Source organism: Hordeum vulgare, chromosome 7H (genome assembly GCF_904849725.1).
Source record: "Hordeum vulgare subsp. vulgare chromosome 7H, MorexV3_pseudomolecules_assembly, whole genome shotgun sequence".
Classification (NCBI taxonomy): Eukaryota; Viridiplantae; Streptophyta; class Magnoliopsida; order Poales; family Poaceae; genus Hordeum; species Hordeum vulgare.
This window is the reverse complement of record NC_058524.1, coordinates 418,735,621-418,752,748: the sequence shown is the minus strand read 5'-3', so window position 1 is coordinate 418,752,748 and position 17,128 is coordinate 418,735,621. Positions and strand designations below refer to the sequence as shown.

General features: G+C 45.0%; 1 protein-coding gene across 1 annotated transcript; it reads right to left on the bottom strand.

The window, feature by feature from the left end:
- Window positions 1-13,365: 13,365 nt before the first annotated feature.
- On the bottom strand, window positions 13,366-16,908 carry LOC123410818 (AT-hook motif nuclear-localized protein 1-like). Its single transcript, XM_045103759.1, has 5 exons — window positions 15,890-16,908; window positions 14,915-14,982; window positions 14,448-14,579; window positions 14,193-14,354; window positions 13,366-13,961 (listed from the first exon to the last, which is right to left on the bottom strand). Exons 1-5 carry the CDS (start codon window positions 16,410-16,412, stop codon window positions 13,665-13,667), a joined length of 1,182 nt encoding a protein of 393 aa, XP_044959694.1. The 5' UTR covers window positions 16,413-16,908; the 3' UTR covers window positions 13,366-13,664.
- Window positions 16,909-17,128: the final 220 nt, after the last annotated feature.

Here is a 17,128-nt window from a genome sequence, read left to right as displayed (position 1 = left end):
AACTTGATAGACCAATTTTGAAGCAATGAAACTTTATAAAGGGATGCTATTCCTCCAAACCATGCTAGAAGAATAGCACTAACCGAGGACTCGGTGAACGAATTTGAGATCACGTGAACTCAGCAACCATGAGGAATTCTTCCATCTCTTTACCTTTTTCAAAGTTGATTGGGACACGCCACTTGTTCCAGACTTCATTATCAAAATCATGTCCTTGGTCGAAGTTGAGGTCTGCCAAGTCCATGATGCCCAGTAGGGTGAGAGAGGTGGGGGGCAGCGAAGGTGTTGCGAGCTGAGGTGGACGCCGGGGCCGGAGTGACCATCGGCGAAGAGCGGAGAGCGCTTTATCTGCTTTTGATCTGGCAAAGCGCAATTGGGAGGGAAGTAAACGATGTTGCTTCCGTGATCATGATGAAACTATCAAACACCTTTTTCTCTAATGTCCGCTAGCAAAACTATTATGGCAAATTGTCTGTATAGGCTATAATATCATACCTCTGGATTGCATTGAAACGTTGTTTGGGACATGGCTAAATGGAGTGGGCATAATTATTGCTAGACATATTCATATAGGAGTATGTGCATTGCTTTGGGCTATATGAAACTGCAGAAATGACATGATTTTTAATAGACAAACACATATAAATTTTTTGCATGTACTGTACAAGGCATCGACGTTGATCCGTACATGATCGTTACTCACTCCTGCGAAAACCAGGGAGGGTTACTGGGTCTATCCGATGGGAGATGGTAGATCGGGATATCTACAACCGGTTTGGATGGAGTCCGGTAATAGGATATATGGTTAGACATCTAGGCCTATGTTAGCCGATTGTGGCATCTTTTGATTTATTTTGGATTATTTTGCTGCTCCTCTAGAGTTTGATCGAAACCACAGACTATTTAATTATTTTATTTAATAAAATGGTTGCATACATTGTATTGATGCACAGGCTAGAGGGAATCCTCCTTTTCTAAAAAATGAAGAGGATGATAGTTGACAAAAACAATGCACAAAAGTTTGAAGCAAAAAACAATGGCATGAACATGCAAATCGACAAACAGGGCAAACTAACGAGTTCACATAAGCTAAAGGAAAGTAAATGCATAGAAAAAAAGACGATAAAAGAGTATGGGGAGTGAAACAGTACTAAAACCACTGAAGAAGAAGGTGAACAAAGAAGTAGACTAGCCCAATATGTATCTAACAGAACAAGAGATGCAGTATGCATATGCATGGGTAGGAAGACGGATGACAACAGTCTAATGAAATATTTGTACAAAATAAGGCCCTTCTTGGAAGCAGTGTAAAAAAAATTAGTCGGAATAGTTTACGCCCGTAACTTACTGATCACAGGTGGTAGGATGGAAGAAAATATTTGTATGTTCATCCCCACCGAAAGCTTTTTGGAAGGATAAGCTATAGAAAAACAGGCGGCGCGAGCTCAGCGCCGGTGGTGGACGGGACACTGGAGTCGAGGAGAGGGGGTTGGAGGACGAGACTCGCTCCCATTGCGGCCTCGAGCACAAACTGTGGCTAGCGCCTTGCACCCTGTCGTCAGGGTCTTCAGCGACGGCGCCTCGCCGCCTAGCCTTCACGGGCGTCGGTGTCGCGTCCCCTCGCCATCACGGTCGCCACCGATGATGCCTCGCTCCCTCACCATCACAGTCGCCGGTGACGACGCCTCGCCTCCTTGCCGTCACGGTCAGTGGTGACGACGCCTCGCCTTGCCCGTCACGATAGCCGGCGCCTCGCTCCCTCGTCGTCCCAGTGCCTCGTGTGGTTAGATCATCACGGGAGAGATAGAGAATACAGAGGAAGAATACATATGTGTTGAGCGGTGTGTGAAATACCGATGTAATCCGGATGTATCCGAGAAAACCGGTGTAGCTTTTACGGTGCGAAACGACATTCCAAGCGCGATTTGACGTTGATCCTTTTTTTTCAAGTGTAACTTTTATGGACCGGTTTCTGCAGAAATACGACGTTCCAAGCGCGGCTTAAGCATGTATATTGTCTTGTATTGAGACGGTTAATAATTTGCATCTATTTTTCCATCATTTTCCATCGGATCATCGGTTCAAATCACGGCTCATATCCATGGTTGCAGAATGATGTGCTGGTGCGTGCCCCTGCGAATTTCCAGTATTCTCTCGACTTTATTGCAAAAATTGAGAGCGGCTCTACAGTTTTTTTCTTAATCTAACATGTTGAACCACATTACTCCCTTCGTCCGTTAATAAGTGTACTTTTTCCTTTTCTGTCAGTCAAACTAGTTAAACTTTGACTAACTTTATCGAAAAAAGTGCTAGCATTTATGACATCAAATTAGTACCAATAGATTTATCTTTACATGAAGTTTTCAAATATATCATTTTCATGCCATATACTCCCTCCGTTCCTAAATATAAGTCTTTTAAAAGATTTCACTAGAGGTCTACATACGGAGCAAAATGAGTGAATCTACACTCTATAGTATGTCCATATACATTCGTATGTAATCCACTAGTGAAACCTCTAAAAAGACTTATATTTAGGAACGGAGGGAGTATGTTGCTACTATTTTTTATAAAATTGATTAAATTTTAAAAAGTTTAACTAAGTACAAATCTATATGTATACTTATTTGTGAACAGAGGGAGTACGCTTCTGCGTTTTCAAATGTTCCATTTCAGAGACAAATTCTGCCAAACTCTGCTTTTTCTTTCCGCGGTGAAGTTGGTCTCGAGGAGACAGTGGGAGGAAACAAAAGGCAAAACTTCGGAACGTGCATCCATCACGCCGCGCATCGTCTCAAGTCTGAAGACGCATGCCTCGAGTACAGCAGGATCGGCTTGCGCCAGCTAGCTAGCTGCCGGCGGGTAGCGAGTGTCAAGCCCAAAGCGCCCACCTTTTTTGACTACCTCTGGATTAACTCTATCTCTGGGTTGCTGCCTCCGCCTCTGCCTGTTGGATCCTTGCTGCTGTCTGCGCTGTAAAATTAGCAGTAGTTGTTGTAACCAACCCATACAGACGCATTTAGCCAGCTGGATTAGTTAACAAAGCATACAGTACAGTGGGTACATATGGGTTGGGCCAGCCTCTGCTCTGACACATTCCCCAAACTTCAGGCTCCAAAGACCAGGAAACAAAAATATGCAGTGCAACTTCGGGGTTCATCTGCGAGTGCCCTAAACCCTAAACCCTGACCGGACCAGGTCTCATGGCTGCGATCACAGCTAAAGTTGCGCAGCTCCACATTGATGAGCAGCGGGCTTTCGTGAGCAAAATTGCTGCCCTGCTCTCAACCTTTGTACTGGGTACACCTCCTTCGACACCATCCAGGAAATCGAAGAAGCCACTCCCGCAGCGGATCATCGGAGCCGTGAAAGCTTCAAGGCAGAGCACAAGACTGGTGCGTCTGCGCTCAAATCTGTCCTCCTCCAGGCGTACTCAAGCGAGCATCTGCGTCTACCTTGGCATCATCAACAAGATAGAAGGTTTCAATGATGAAGCTCTCCTTGCATACGTGCAGTTTTTTCGCGAGCCCATGTCACCGGAGCGTGTGGAAAAAATCGCGGAGATCGCTGGACTGGCTTCACCCGCAAGCCTGCAACTACCCGATGTAGAGCTCCAGACGATCTTGGGGGAGCTGGCAGGGCGCGTCACCTGAACGCCGTCCATGCGGCTGACCACATTGTAGACTGATTAGTGCACCAATGTTTGCTTTCCTTTCCTCCTGGTTTGTGCGTCGTATGGCTGCCCTGTATGTTCAGGTAGCAGTCTGTATCCTGCTGCAGGGGATATGCGCAACCCCTGCCTATCTAAGTGTAGTCTCCTTTGTTTTCCATGAATGAACACCTTTCTGTTTTTAATTGGAATGTGAGAGGTCTTAATGATGTTGCTAGACGCGCGTCGGTCCACTCGCTTCTTGACACTTTGGCTTGTTCAATTGTCTGCTTGCAAGAGTCCAAGCTTGACTCGTTCTCTGATCATGGCCGTGATGAGATTTTTGGCCGGTGCTTCGATGAGCATGCGGCGCTCAATGCGGTAGGCACGCGAGGAGGAGTCCTTTTGGGCTGGAGAACTAACCGCTACTTGGCTTCAGACATCCATGTGGGAGAATTTTCTATCACCGCGAGGTTCTCACCGGTGGACAGCGGTCAGCCGTGGTCCTTGACCACAGTATATGGCCCACATGATGATTCGCGAAAACAAGCCTTTCTCAGTGAACTCGCGACCATTCATAATATGATGCAAGGGCCAGGGTGTATTATTGGTGATTTCAACATGATCAATGACCCCAGAGACAAGAACAATGACAGGATTTGTCGGCGTTGGATGAATCTTTTTCAGTGAGCACTGGATAGGTCTGCGCTACACGAGCTGCCCTTGATAGGACGCAAATACACATGGAGCAACGAGCAGGCTGTTCCTACACTTGTTCGCCTGGACCGAGCCTTTCGCCGTGTGGAACGGGGGATGCGTTTTCCAACAGCCAAACTGCTGCCGCAAGCATCATCTATCTCTGACCATTGCCCGCTATTGTTGATTGATGAGAATGTCATCCACATTAACAGGCGTTTTCGCTATGAGAGTTACTGGCAGTACATTCGTGGATTCCAAAAGGTGGTTAAACAAGCCTGGACAGTTTCAGCCGGCGACTCCTGCTCCATTACTAGGCTTAGCATCAAGCTATGGAGGACTAGCAAGGCACTTAGAGTGTGGAGTAAAACCTTTGTGGGTGACGTGCAAAAACAAATGCTAATAGTCAATGAGATTGTGTTGCAGCTTGATGGGGCCGAGGAGATTAGAGACCTATCACTACAAGAAAAGGAGTTACGTACTAAGTTGAAATCGAGAACAATGGGACTAGCTGTTCTGCTCAAAATCAAAAGACGCCAACGAAGCATAGTGACATGGCTCAAGGGCGGAGATGCGAATACTAAGTTCTTCCATAGGAAGGCAAACGCGCGCCGCAGGCGCAACACCATCCATGTCCTACACGATAGTGCGGGTGCAGCATCTGCAACATCCACCTGCGCTATGACTGAGTTGGCAAAACGACACTTCACGACCATTTTTGGTACTGCGGATAAACTGACCTCAGCTATTAATTGGGATGAGCTAGGGTTCGAGAAGGTGGACCTGACTGACCTTGAGGGAGAATTCACCTTACAGGAGGTAAAAGCTGCCATTGACGCTATTCCACAAGATAAGGCGCTGGGTCCAGATGGGTTCTTAGGTGGTTTCTACAAGGCTTGTTGGAACATCATCAAGTTCGACCTGTTGGCGGCACTGAAGCAGCTATACCACATAGATAGTACCTGTTTGGACTGAATTAATAAGGCCATAATTGTCCTCATCCCAAAGAAGAATGGCGCTGATAACCTCCATGATTTTCGGCCAATCTCCTTGATTCATAGCGTAGTCAAGATTTTCACCAAGATCCTTGCAAGTAGGCTCGCCCCTAAACTGAACTCGCTGGTTGATCACTGCCAAAGCGCGTTCATAAAAAATCGCAGCATCCAGGAAAATTATCTGTATGTACAGAACACGGCTCGATATCTCCATAAATACAAGAGACCGGCCGTGCTGCTGAAGCTAGACATAGCCAAAGCATTTGACTCCGTCTCATGGGCTTATATACTCGATATGCTTGAGGCACGCGGTTTTAGTCAAAGGTGGCGTGAATGGATCGCAATGCTTCTCAGAACTTTCAGCTCGCAAGTGTTGATTAACGGCTCATTATCTGATTGCATCCAGCATGGAAAAGGACTGCGGCAAGGGGACCCATTATCCCCCATTTCTTTTCATTCTTGCCATGGACCCCTTACAACGGATTTTGCGGTTAGCAACAGAGACACAACTCCTATCAATATTTCCAGGCCGCAGGCAGATGATGAGATGTGCATTCTACGCTGATGACGTGGCACTCTTTATGCGGCCTTCATTGTCCGATGCACAAATGATAAAATCGTTGCTTGATTTCTTCGGAAATGTCTCAGGGCTTCGCACAAACATGGCCAAAAGCTCAGCCTTACCCATCAACTGTGAAGGGCTACACCTGACCGCCATCTTACGCCCTCTTGGCATTCCCTTGAGGACATTTCCATGTGTGTACCTCGGCATACTGCTATCGCTAAAACGTCTTCACAAGATTGATTGGGACCCATGGCTACACAAATTTGCTAACAAGACAGCGGATTGGAAAGGGAGGTTGATGGCCAAAAGTGGGCGCCTGGTACTGCTAAATGCAGCCTTGTCATCTCTGGCCATTTACATGATGACGGCTCACAAACTACCCGCTTGGGTTCTTAAACGCCTCGTTCAAATATGTCGAGCGTGGCTATGGAGTGGAGAGGGCACGTGCAATGGAGGCAAATGCAGAGTGAATTGGTCTGCCCTAGCACGTCCTAAAACCTTGGGTGGCTTAGGGGTTCTCGACCTGGAAAAATTTGGCAGGGCCCTTCGGATTAGATGGCTATGGATGGCCTGGAAGGATCAGACTAGACCATGGGTTGGCCTAGAACTGCCTTGTGATGCCTTAGATCGTGCCCTTTTTCGATGGCCACGGCTATCACCATACAAGATGGCTACACCGCGCGGTTTTGGCATGACAGATGGCTGCAAGGAATGTGTCCAAAAACAATGGCGCCGGACCTTTACAAGACCTCAATTAGAAAAACCGCATAGTAAAAGAAGCGTTGACTGCTAAAAAATGGTTGACGGACTTGGCACAGGGGCTGACGGAAACGATGGTACCTCAGCTGGCCTGACTGGCGGCATGTCTCGAACAGATTGAACTCATCACCGATAGGCCAGACACTGTTGAATGGCATTACAACTCCGATAAAAGATATAGTGCAAAATCCGCCTACCTGCTGCAATTCAGTGGCTCGACAACCATGGAAGGAGCAAAACATATCTGGACGGGCTGGGCACCGGGCAAATGCAGATTCTTTTTATGGACAGCCGCATTGGGGAAAATACTAACGGCAGACGTGTTGTTGCGGCAAGGATGGGAGAACAATTATTTCTGCCCTCTATGCCAGAGAAATATGGAGACCGCTTTCCACCTTCTCGTGGAGTGCCCTTGGACCCGGAAAACCTGGGATGCAATCGCAACCTCAGCTGACCTATCGTCACTGAGACCAATCTCATGGATGGGACTGAACAACATCAAAGGATGGATGCAAAACTGTTGGCAAAATGCACAACTCAGTCGCTCATACATTTAATATCCTGGGAGATCTGGTGCGAACGGAACAGACGGTTGTTCGATCATAAAAGGATGGACACTGAAACTTTGGTGAGAAGAATTAGGGATGAAATTAGAGTTTGGAACATGGCACGAGCAAGGATTCCGTTTGATCCAGGCTGAACTACTGTTTTTTCAGTCGTGCGTTGTTTTTTTTTCTCCCTTCTTTCCTTTTTAGCACATTTTTTTCGTTCGGTGCGTTTCTTGGCTGGCCCTTCCTGGCCTTACTCTTGTAATGTTTTTGCCCCTTGATGATCAATTGATTTGGTAGATCTCCTACCAATATTTAAAAAAAAAACTTCGGGGTTCATGCGCCATGCACTTTCTTCCTCGCTTAATGACCCACATACAATCTCATAATGAATGAAATCAACACAATGCTGTTTTTTTTTCTAGAATATGCACGAGGGTGCATATCACATTTTACAAAAAAAAAGGATGTGAAGAGCTCCTTTACAAAGTTTACATCATTACAAGAATTACACTCCAATAGAAGCAACTATTCGTCACTAGCTCGTCTATATAATTCGTTAAAAAGAAACTCTAGATCATCCTTGAACAGTCCTGCCGACTTCCATGCACAACCTTCACGATCAATGTTGCGTAGTGCTGTTTGAAGTGATGGTGTTTCGCCTTAAAAACAATTGCATTGCGATGCTTCTACAGTTCCTATAAACATAAAGTGATGATCGCCTTGAGGTCTTTCGGTGTGCAATGGATCCTCACCCGTGTGGAGCACCATTCCACCAAGTCGTCTTCCGTCGCTTGCGTCTGTCCGGGAGCCTCCATGACAATTCAAACCCAGAGCCATAGTGTACGTGCAAAAACGCAAGTTAGCGGTACGTGATTTATGGTTTTCGCATGCCGGTTGCAGAAGGGACATGCGGCTAGGTGAGGTAGTCCTCGACGTGCCAAGCGGTCCGAGGTCCAGTAGCGGTTTCGCATTGCTAGGCACGCGAAGAAGCGGCATTGTAGGGATGCCTTTTATTTTTATATAAAATCTGCATATGCTGCTACTTTTCGCCCCATAAACTTTACCGCGTATGTCGCGTCCCAAAAATAATGTCAGTGGAATTCTCGCATCCGAGACGATGCTGGGGATAGAAGACTTGCAAGTTGCAAGTAGGAGCAATGTTGAGAACAAGTGGTGCAGCAGACCGTGAAACTTACAGAATTTAGGGTTCGAATTTTCTCACGGCTCAAGCTAATTTATGCACTATCATCTTTAAATTTATTTTTTGACAGGAGAGCACTATCATCGGTTGAGTGGGATGGCACCAAATAAAAGCATCGGGACATGTGGAGAATCTTGAGGCTCTAATTGCTTCTCCGTGTTTGTAGTACTACTACGCGTACCACCATTAGCGCAAAGAGTGCGGCTTAATCAAAAGCCATCAGCTGGTCGTAATCACGTGCGTGCACGCATGAGCCGCTGATTCGCATGTATGCATGCATGCATGCATGCACTGCCTCGCGCTTGTGCTGGCTGGCTGGCACGCGTGCCTTTCCATGCACGCTCCCGCTTTGTCCCCTTGCTAATCCGCTGCCCAGCTCAATCATCACATGCCCGGCCCTTAAGACCAGGGCACTGTCACTCCATGCTCCCTATCCTTTGTCCTGATCAGCTTGTTTAGTCACTTGTTTATGGAGCAAGTTAAGCTACTGTTTCCACCATGCACGGGAGGAAGCTCGCTTTAATCAGCTAGGAGTACATCGCTTGTTTATTAGGGCAAGTTAAGCTACTCTTTCCAGCGAGGGCTAATCATGCTGGCCACATATGCTCTTGACCGCCATCGTCGGCGACCATGACCACACCTAGCTTAGCTGGGTCATATGGCAGGAAAAGAGCAGATGCGAATAAATATAGGACTTTGATAACCAGCGAACATTGGGAAGCAGATTTGTAGCACATGGTTGTTCGATCTACTTTCATGTGAAATTTCATGAAAAAATACCGGTAAACATATTTGCGGTATGAAGACAAAAATATCTTATGTATAGAAAAACGGATTTGCTACAACTCAGCTAGCTGAGTTTTACGTATGGTCTCATTCACCGTTGTAACCATTAGATATGTGTTTTAAGATTCGTGCGAAACATTTCTTTCGCGTGACAGAATGCATGGCTGTTCTCGTACAGGGCAGCCCCATGTGCGTTGATTTTTTTTGTCTGTCTTTTGTTTGTTTAACTATTGGGCTGGGCTATGTGCGTTTTTCTTTTCTTCATATTTCCTAGCCCAATAAGAAACCATGGGGTCAGAGATATAAATGTAACGTTGTTACTTTTCTGTTTTGTCATTTCTTCACTGTAGCATTTTGTAATGATGTTTTTTTTGTTTTACCATCCAATCGTCACACAATAGATTGTAGTCGTTGTCTGTTCTGTCTACGGAAAAAATAACACGCTATACCATCGCTAGCAACATGCTATAGCGCGTATAGATAATTGTCTCGTTAAATTAATTAGTGTATAATGTCTTGCTAATAACACGCTATAGCATGCTAATAATATATTTCTAGGGACGACACTATTTTGTATAGCGCGTTATTTTTTCCTTGGTTTTGTCCAAGCGAGGCGGCTCTAGTTTCATATAGGACGTGGCCCATGTGCATGAGTAGTAGCTTTTTTGTTTTTCGTTTACGGAGCTAGGTTATATGGGTTTTTATTCTTCTTTTTCTTCTTCTTCTTTTTTACTCAGTGGAAAAAGGGAAAGAGGATATGATTCAATGATGTGAATCGTTGATGTGCTAATTGCATGTTATTGTAACTTGTTTTCATTTTTAAATCACGCTAGTGTCATCTGTTGACCATAGCTTCTAGGGTCAGCTCTTTGTAACGACTTTCTTTTCATATATTTTTCTTCCATGATTAATTGCTGTTTATTTTTTATTATTTCACTAATATGTAGTAGAATACAATTCCAATATTCTCCCATTAACTAAATTAGTGTATTCATTTTGTTTTCTAGATTAATATTCATTTGTTACCATAGATTGGATAATTGATTATTAAGGGATTTCACTATTTTTATTTGTCTCTTCCATTTATTCATTTTCTATATTTTTTGTTTCATATTTTCATTTTTCATTTATTTTCTATTTTTATTCATCTTATTTATTTTTATTTTGTGTACTTTTTTCTAATGATATCAAAGCACATGCCTCCTTTTTGGTAGAAATGTTTTTTCATGAGTTTTTCTGTCAAAAGTTTCGTGCTACAAAAGTTTTTAACTCTGGTCACAACTGCTAGTTTTTTAAATTGGGTTGTAATTACAATCTATCAACTCGGGTTGCAACTATTAGGTTTTACGTGAAGTCGCAACCGTGAGGTTTTCAAAAATGATGCGCGAACACCATTTTTCAAATGTGGCCTCGACTACGGGCTTTCATATCGTGGTTGTAACTGCAAATATTCGAAGCCGAGTCGTAATTGTAGGTTTTCAAAGTCGGGGTAGCAACTGCAAGTGTTTAAAGTCAGGTCGCAACTGCAAGTGTTCTAAGTCGGGTCGCAACTGCAAGTATCTAAAGTTGGGTCGCAACCGCAAGTTTCCAAAGCCAGGTCACAACTGCAAGTTTCCAAAGTCGGGTAGCAACTGCAAGTTTCCAAAGTCGGGTAGCAACTGCAAGTGTTTAAAGTCGGGGCACAACTGCAAGTGTTCAAAGTCGGGTCGCAACTGCAAGTTTCTAAAGTCGGGTCGCAACTGCAAGTTTCTAAAGTCGGGTCGTAACTGCAAGTTTCCAAAGTCGGATCGCAACTGCCAGTTTCTAAAGTCGGGTAGCAACCGCAAGTGTTTAAAGTCGGGGCGCAAGTACAAGTGTTTAAAGTCAGGTCGCAACTGCAAGTGTTCTAAGTCAGGTCGCAATTGCAAGTTTCTAAAGTCGGGTCGCAACCGCAAGTTTCCAAAGCCGGGTCACAACTGCAAGTTTCCAAAGTCGGATTGCAACTGCAAGTGTTTAAAGTCGGATCGCAACTGCAAGTGTTTAAAGTCGGGTCGCAACTGCAAGTTTCTAAAGTCGGGTCGCAACTGCAAGTTTCTAAAGTCGGGTCACAACTGCAAGTTTCCAAAGTCGGATCGCAACTGCTTGTTTCTAAAGTCGGGTAGCAACCGCAAGTGTTTAAAGTCGGGGCGCAACTGCAAGTGTTCAAAGTCGGGGCGCAACTGCAAGTTTCTAAAGTCGGGTCGCAACTGCAAGTTTCCAAAGTCGGGTCACAACTGCAAGTTTCCAAAGTCGGGTCGCAACTGCAAGTTTTCAAAGTCGGGGCCCAACTGCAAGTATTCAAGTGTATTAAAAAAAGGGTGTTAGTACAAGTTTTGAAGTCGGGTCGCAACTGCCAATTTTCAAAGTCGGGTCACAACTACAAATTTGCTAGTGAGGTCGCAATTACAAATATTAAAAGAGGGGCCCAAGTGCAAGTTTTCATAGTCGGGTTCCAGAATCGATCATTTTAAAAAATGATGGATTTTAATAAACAAATAAATAAATAATGCATGGGACAAGACCGGGATAGATCATGTGCGCCAGAGGTATCATGCCGGTGATTACTGCTGAACTGAGGCAAAACTGCAAAAACAACAAAGAAAACATCTTTTTAAGACAACTCGTATTGTTCTTCTTATGTCTGGATATAGCTCAAGAAGAGCACACTCCACAACTGTGTTATGGCAACCAAAATATGTTGTACAGATTAGCCCACTAGGATGTATGTGCTTCTCTTATGTATTCGTATGTTTGCTCTTGCATGAGTGACAATAGAAATGGAAAGGATAAGCCCAAAAACAACACGACATGTACAAACCTTGGAGAGAAGGAAAAAATCCAATCAACATATATGATGATGTCATGTGAGTGAGACCATAGATAAATCTCAGCTAGCTGAGTTCTAGATACTCCCATAGAAAAAACCGGGTTTGGATGTATTTTCGGTCGGACAGTATTTCCTTTGCCAGGGATATGTTTCCTGGTAGTTTTTTTCACGAAACTTCGTATGGAATTAGGTTGGGAACCCAGGTTTGGTATCCCAAAGTTTCAGATTTTTTTGATATTTTTTACAATTTAATATTTTATAGGGGTGTGGAACATCCAAGAGCTCCTGTGTATTTTCTGCAAACATTGTATCTTTTAGGCATTGCAAAACAATCTTTTTTTTCATGACAATTGATGTTGTTGCTTCAATTTGACATCTTAAGCAGATAATGTCAGATTTTTACCATTCTTATAAATACTACTCCCTCCGTTCCTAAATATAAGTCTTTTTAGATATTTCACTAATGGACACATACAGATGTATATAGACATATTTTAAAACGTAGATTCAATCATTTTGCTCTGTATTTAGACTCCTAGTAAAATCGCTTAAAAGACTTATATTTAAGAACGGAGGGAGTATATAGGTAACGTAATCTCGAAATTAAATACTCCCTCCGAAATACAAAATGTTCTACTACCTCTGATCCATATTTTATACTAAATCAGGAACAATTAATATGGATCAGATGGAGTAACTTTTTTGAATCAGAGGTATCTAGTTCATATTAAAATATTCAAAAAAAAGATGACAAATGGAGGCCGAGCTCCATTGAGGCCTTAATTTGAGAATTCAAAAATCAAACTTCTCTGTTTCAAAATATTCGGAAAAGAAAGCACATATACCTAGAGACATAATATACAGGTGTGCAAATTTTCAGCTCAAAATACATTAAAATGAGAGCTACACAAAAGAAATCTAAGACTTTTTTAACATATGTACTGTTCATCCTTGAAGTCCATGATTTTTTTCAGCTCCCAATTCAAGGTATTTCATTCTCAAATTTTACACACACATCACATCCTTGTTTTGCTTAACCTGAAAAGTTTGAATTTTGAAAATTTAAAAAATTAAGGCTTCATGGAGCTCGGTATCCAAATGACCTACTCTCCAAAACATCTTATATTGTGAACGCAAGGGGTACTAGGTAATATCATAAGATCAACATGATGTTTCTCACAAAGATTCCAAAACTTAAGATCAACATGAGCATGTTGTCACCGTTTTGGTAAAATGAAGCCTTACTAGCAGGAAAGAAAATTCAGATTGATCGGTTGATCATGATCAGACGAAGGAGACAGTAGCACACCAAGGACAGTTGAGAGAAAAAAAATTAACTTAACTCAAAATTAATCCACGTTATCCAACAGGAGAAGTAGGCCTATGAGGCTAAGACACGCTAATAATAGAATTGTAGCTACACAATGTCCAACAAGATCGACAGGTACTAACGTCACATAGCTACAGCAAATGCAGTTAGACTCTTGAGCTGCCCGACAGAAAACCTAGTGGGGCATTTGAAAACCAACCTACTGGATACATCTTTTACAGGTCAGAAAGGGAATGCACCAGACAGAGACTCTGTGGACGAATTCCTCGGGTTTGGCTCGATCGACCTCAGGCTCCAGAGGCAGTGAGGTTCAGATCGCCCGACGATGCGGTTCTTGATGCCTCGGCAGGAGCTGACTGAACAACAGTGGATGCCCAGTTCTGGTCTGCGCTGTACGCTGAAGAAGTTACGATGTTCATTCTCGGGGCGGCTGAGCTGTGCTGCCCTTGCTCGCTGCTGTGAGTATCCGCGCTAGAGAGCTGAACAGCAGGAGGTGCCTGGCTAAGGGTTGGTGCCGCGACCACCCTCGCCTTCTTCTGCTTCGGCTCCATCGGATAGCTTGGCAGGAAGCTTCCCACGACAATCTGGCAATCAGATTCAGTGATGTTCAGTTACGTTTTGCAAGAGATATACAACTACCGTCACCCATTTTATTATCTTGTTAATAAATGCAAATCGAGTGGTCAAAATGTGTAGATCGACCTTTCTTACGCAAATGCTACTGTATATACCAAGATAATCGGAGAATTTGATCTAGTAGACAAACCAAACTCATAGGTGTTCAAATTATTGTGATACTAGATAAGTAGCAGCACCTGAACAGGACTAGCTGCTACCAGAAGGCCAGCAACTCCACCACCGACAACACGACCATCTGGGCTTGCAAGAGAAACACTCATTCCACCTGACCGACTTCGTGCACCACTATTTTCAGTTGGCATGAAGGAACCAGACAAGGACAGCAACTCAAAGCGTCCCTACAAATAAAATAGGAAGGATGAGTCTTCACATATTTAAGCGAAATAACTTTGTAATAAGGTATTATGTGTATTATGAGTGAATGAACACACCTCGTAAGTCAATGTGCCGCCAGAGGAGTCCGGTTGACGAAGTGTAACATTTGATATCACACCGTTAGCAGAGAGAATACAAATAGCTCGCGGTCCTTGTTGAGAAAATGATATAACCTTCATCGTCACATCCTGAATCAATATCCAACAACTTTCAGCACCACTGATAATTAAGGTCTTCATAAAACAACTTTATTTGGTAGTAATCCAGGGGTTCGTAAGAGTAGCAGTGATTAAACATGCAGAAGTAAAAGTAATCAAATTCAAGAGAGACAAGTCTTAAGGCAAAAACACAATTCATGGGTAACACTAGCATCAAAATCAGGCAAAGCCTTTTGAGAAGAGCATATTTGTTCTCTCAAATAAAGTTTCAAGATCAGGACAAGAAAATATACGTCTTGACCAGACTGAAAACCATCCAATGTAAGCTACCAGCCATGACTTAAAAAGAAGCATTGGAATCATACCTCACCAGGAGCAACAGTGATGATATGAGGAGTGAAATTCCCACCGGCAGAACAGGCCACCATGTCACCTACAAGGACATGCTGCGGTTAACAGACTGACACCAGAATATCACAAAGCGAAGTGAAAGTTCCAAGTGGCCTAAGATCATCTGCTTCCAGAAAACAGGCGATCCAGACCAGTAGCCATTCGCACAAACATAAGTAATCCCGAATCATTTTACGTCAAATGCTAACATGTTATATGCTACAAATTCATGATGCTTGACAAAAAAGTTTCACCCCAACCATCCCCAATTGAACTAGCAGACTCACAAACCGGTTGTCACGGGGCGGGCGTGAGAATTATACATAGCTGTTGCACGTTGCCATCACAGCAGAGACAGCGATGACTAGAGCTACCAAGGGAGGAGTACCTCCATCCTAACTGGAGGGATCTTGTTATGATCCATATTCTCATTTGGTTCCAGAATCAGTAGCCAGCAGCAGCAGCATCACCATGCCACCATGCCTCCCCCACGGAGGCAGAACCCCCACCACACAGACAAGAACAGAACAGCAAGAGGCCTTAAGGATTCAGTAAGGATATGCCTCCACCTGTCCCCTACTTGCTCCCCGAGCTTCGAATCTTGGATGACTGTGCATCTGATCATGGATAGAAGGGGGGCGAGGAGACAAGAAATATTCGGATAAGAGAGGGACAGGCACGGACAGTGTCATGACAAGGAACGAACTAACGAGTGACGCCCGACTTCTGCCATTTGCCCCTCTGCAGCAACCATCTATTATTATTATGTAGTACTAGTACTATCGTAATTTCTGAGATCTATTCTGCGGAAAGTTTAGTAAATAATCCAGTTTCAAATTTTTCAATGGAAGATTTGTGGATTGGGGCAAAAGATTAAAAGTGTTACGCCAGATTTTTCTGAACATTTTTTGGGGGTGGGGAAGAGAAGTGAGCAGGAGAAGGATACCAACCAATGGAGCTGAAGTGGAAACCGAACTGCTGCTGCTGCGGCTGCTGCAGCTGGTGGTGGTACGGCTTGGCCGCCGCGGCGGCGAAGTCGAGGGGCCGGCCCCTCCCGCGCTTCATGGCGGCTCCAACCGCGGCCGCAGGCGTGTACTGCCCGGCTGCGACGGCGGCCGACATCGGAGCCGACGCGGAGATCGGCGTGGCGTTCAACGGCTGGATCAGGCTCCCGTCCGGGCCGTACTTCCTCGGCCTCCCCCTCTTCTTCCCCACCTTGAGCAGCGGCCCCGCGGACAGAAACCCTCTTCCTGCGCCCGCCACCATCGCCGTCATCATACCCGGCGGCACAAACAGACCACTCGGGCTAACCATATCCACCGGCGACGGTGCGGGTGCATGTGAAGCTGCCGGAGGCGGCACAGACGTCGGCGACTGGAAGCTCACCGTAGCCTCCGGCACCACCGCTGCCGCCGCTACCGGTGCAGCCGCAGTCGGAATCGGAGAGCTCGCTTCCGCTGCCTTGGCCTCCATGCGCGCAGCACTGGAAACAGAAGTAGAACCACCTCCAACTAGGGCCTCCGACACGAGCTCTCGCCATTAGAGCTCCCACGCACTGACCCCATCCCGCACCACCTCCGGCTCCCTCCTTAAAACCCGCCCCCAAAAAATCCCCAGAAAAAAAACCCAAAAACACCGGGAAAAAGCCCGCAAAAATAAAGCAAAAAATTCGACAAATCCCAGGAGCAAAAACAAAACTGAGCTGCAGCCGTGAGGCGAGAGGAGGAAGAAACCGAGAGCGAGCGGGCGAGCCGTCGGAATGCAAAACAAAAGGGGAGGAGACGGAGGAAATAAAAAGGCAAAACTAAAAGCAAAAAAGGGGAAGGGGAGAGCGTGATACTCCTACAAAAAAAAAACGACTAAAAAAACGAAAAATAAACAAAATTATCGGGGCATTAAACTAGTAGCGCCGCGTCCGGGGCGATGATAATACTCCAGTCGAGTAATAAAGAATTCGGACGCGAAATTGTCGCTGTGCGTCCCACGGCGAGTTTTTAATGCGGGGTTCGAAAAATGCCGTTCGGGAGGGGAGGGGAGGGGCAGAACGGGGAGACGGAGATGTTGGGCCCGGCGCGTTTAAGCGGGTAAATTGCTGGGTTTCAGGCGTGAAGGCGCGATTAGGGCGCGGTTTGGGGGCGGATTTACGGGTGTGCCACTGTGGGCTCGTCGTCGGCGGCTGGCTTGTCGTC

What these genes read in the sequence shown, in the direction of transcription:
- LOC123410818 (XM_045103759.1), bottom strand. Translation starts at nt 16,412, where the DNA reads ATGGAGGCCAAGGCAGCGGAAGCGAGCTCTCCGATTCCGACTGCGGCT. An exon ending in TCACTGTTGCTCCTGGTGAG is followed by an intron (nt 14,580 to 14,914) that starts GTATGATTCCAA and finishes ATATTGATTCAG; the next exon opens with GATGTGACGATGAAGGTTAT. An exon ending in GCGGCACATTGACTTACGAG is followed by an intron (nt 14,355 to 14,447) that starts GTGTGTTCATTC and finishes TTTTATTTGTAG; the next exon opens with GGACGCTTTGAGTTGCTGTC.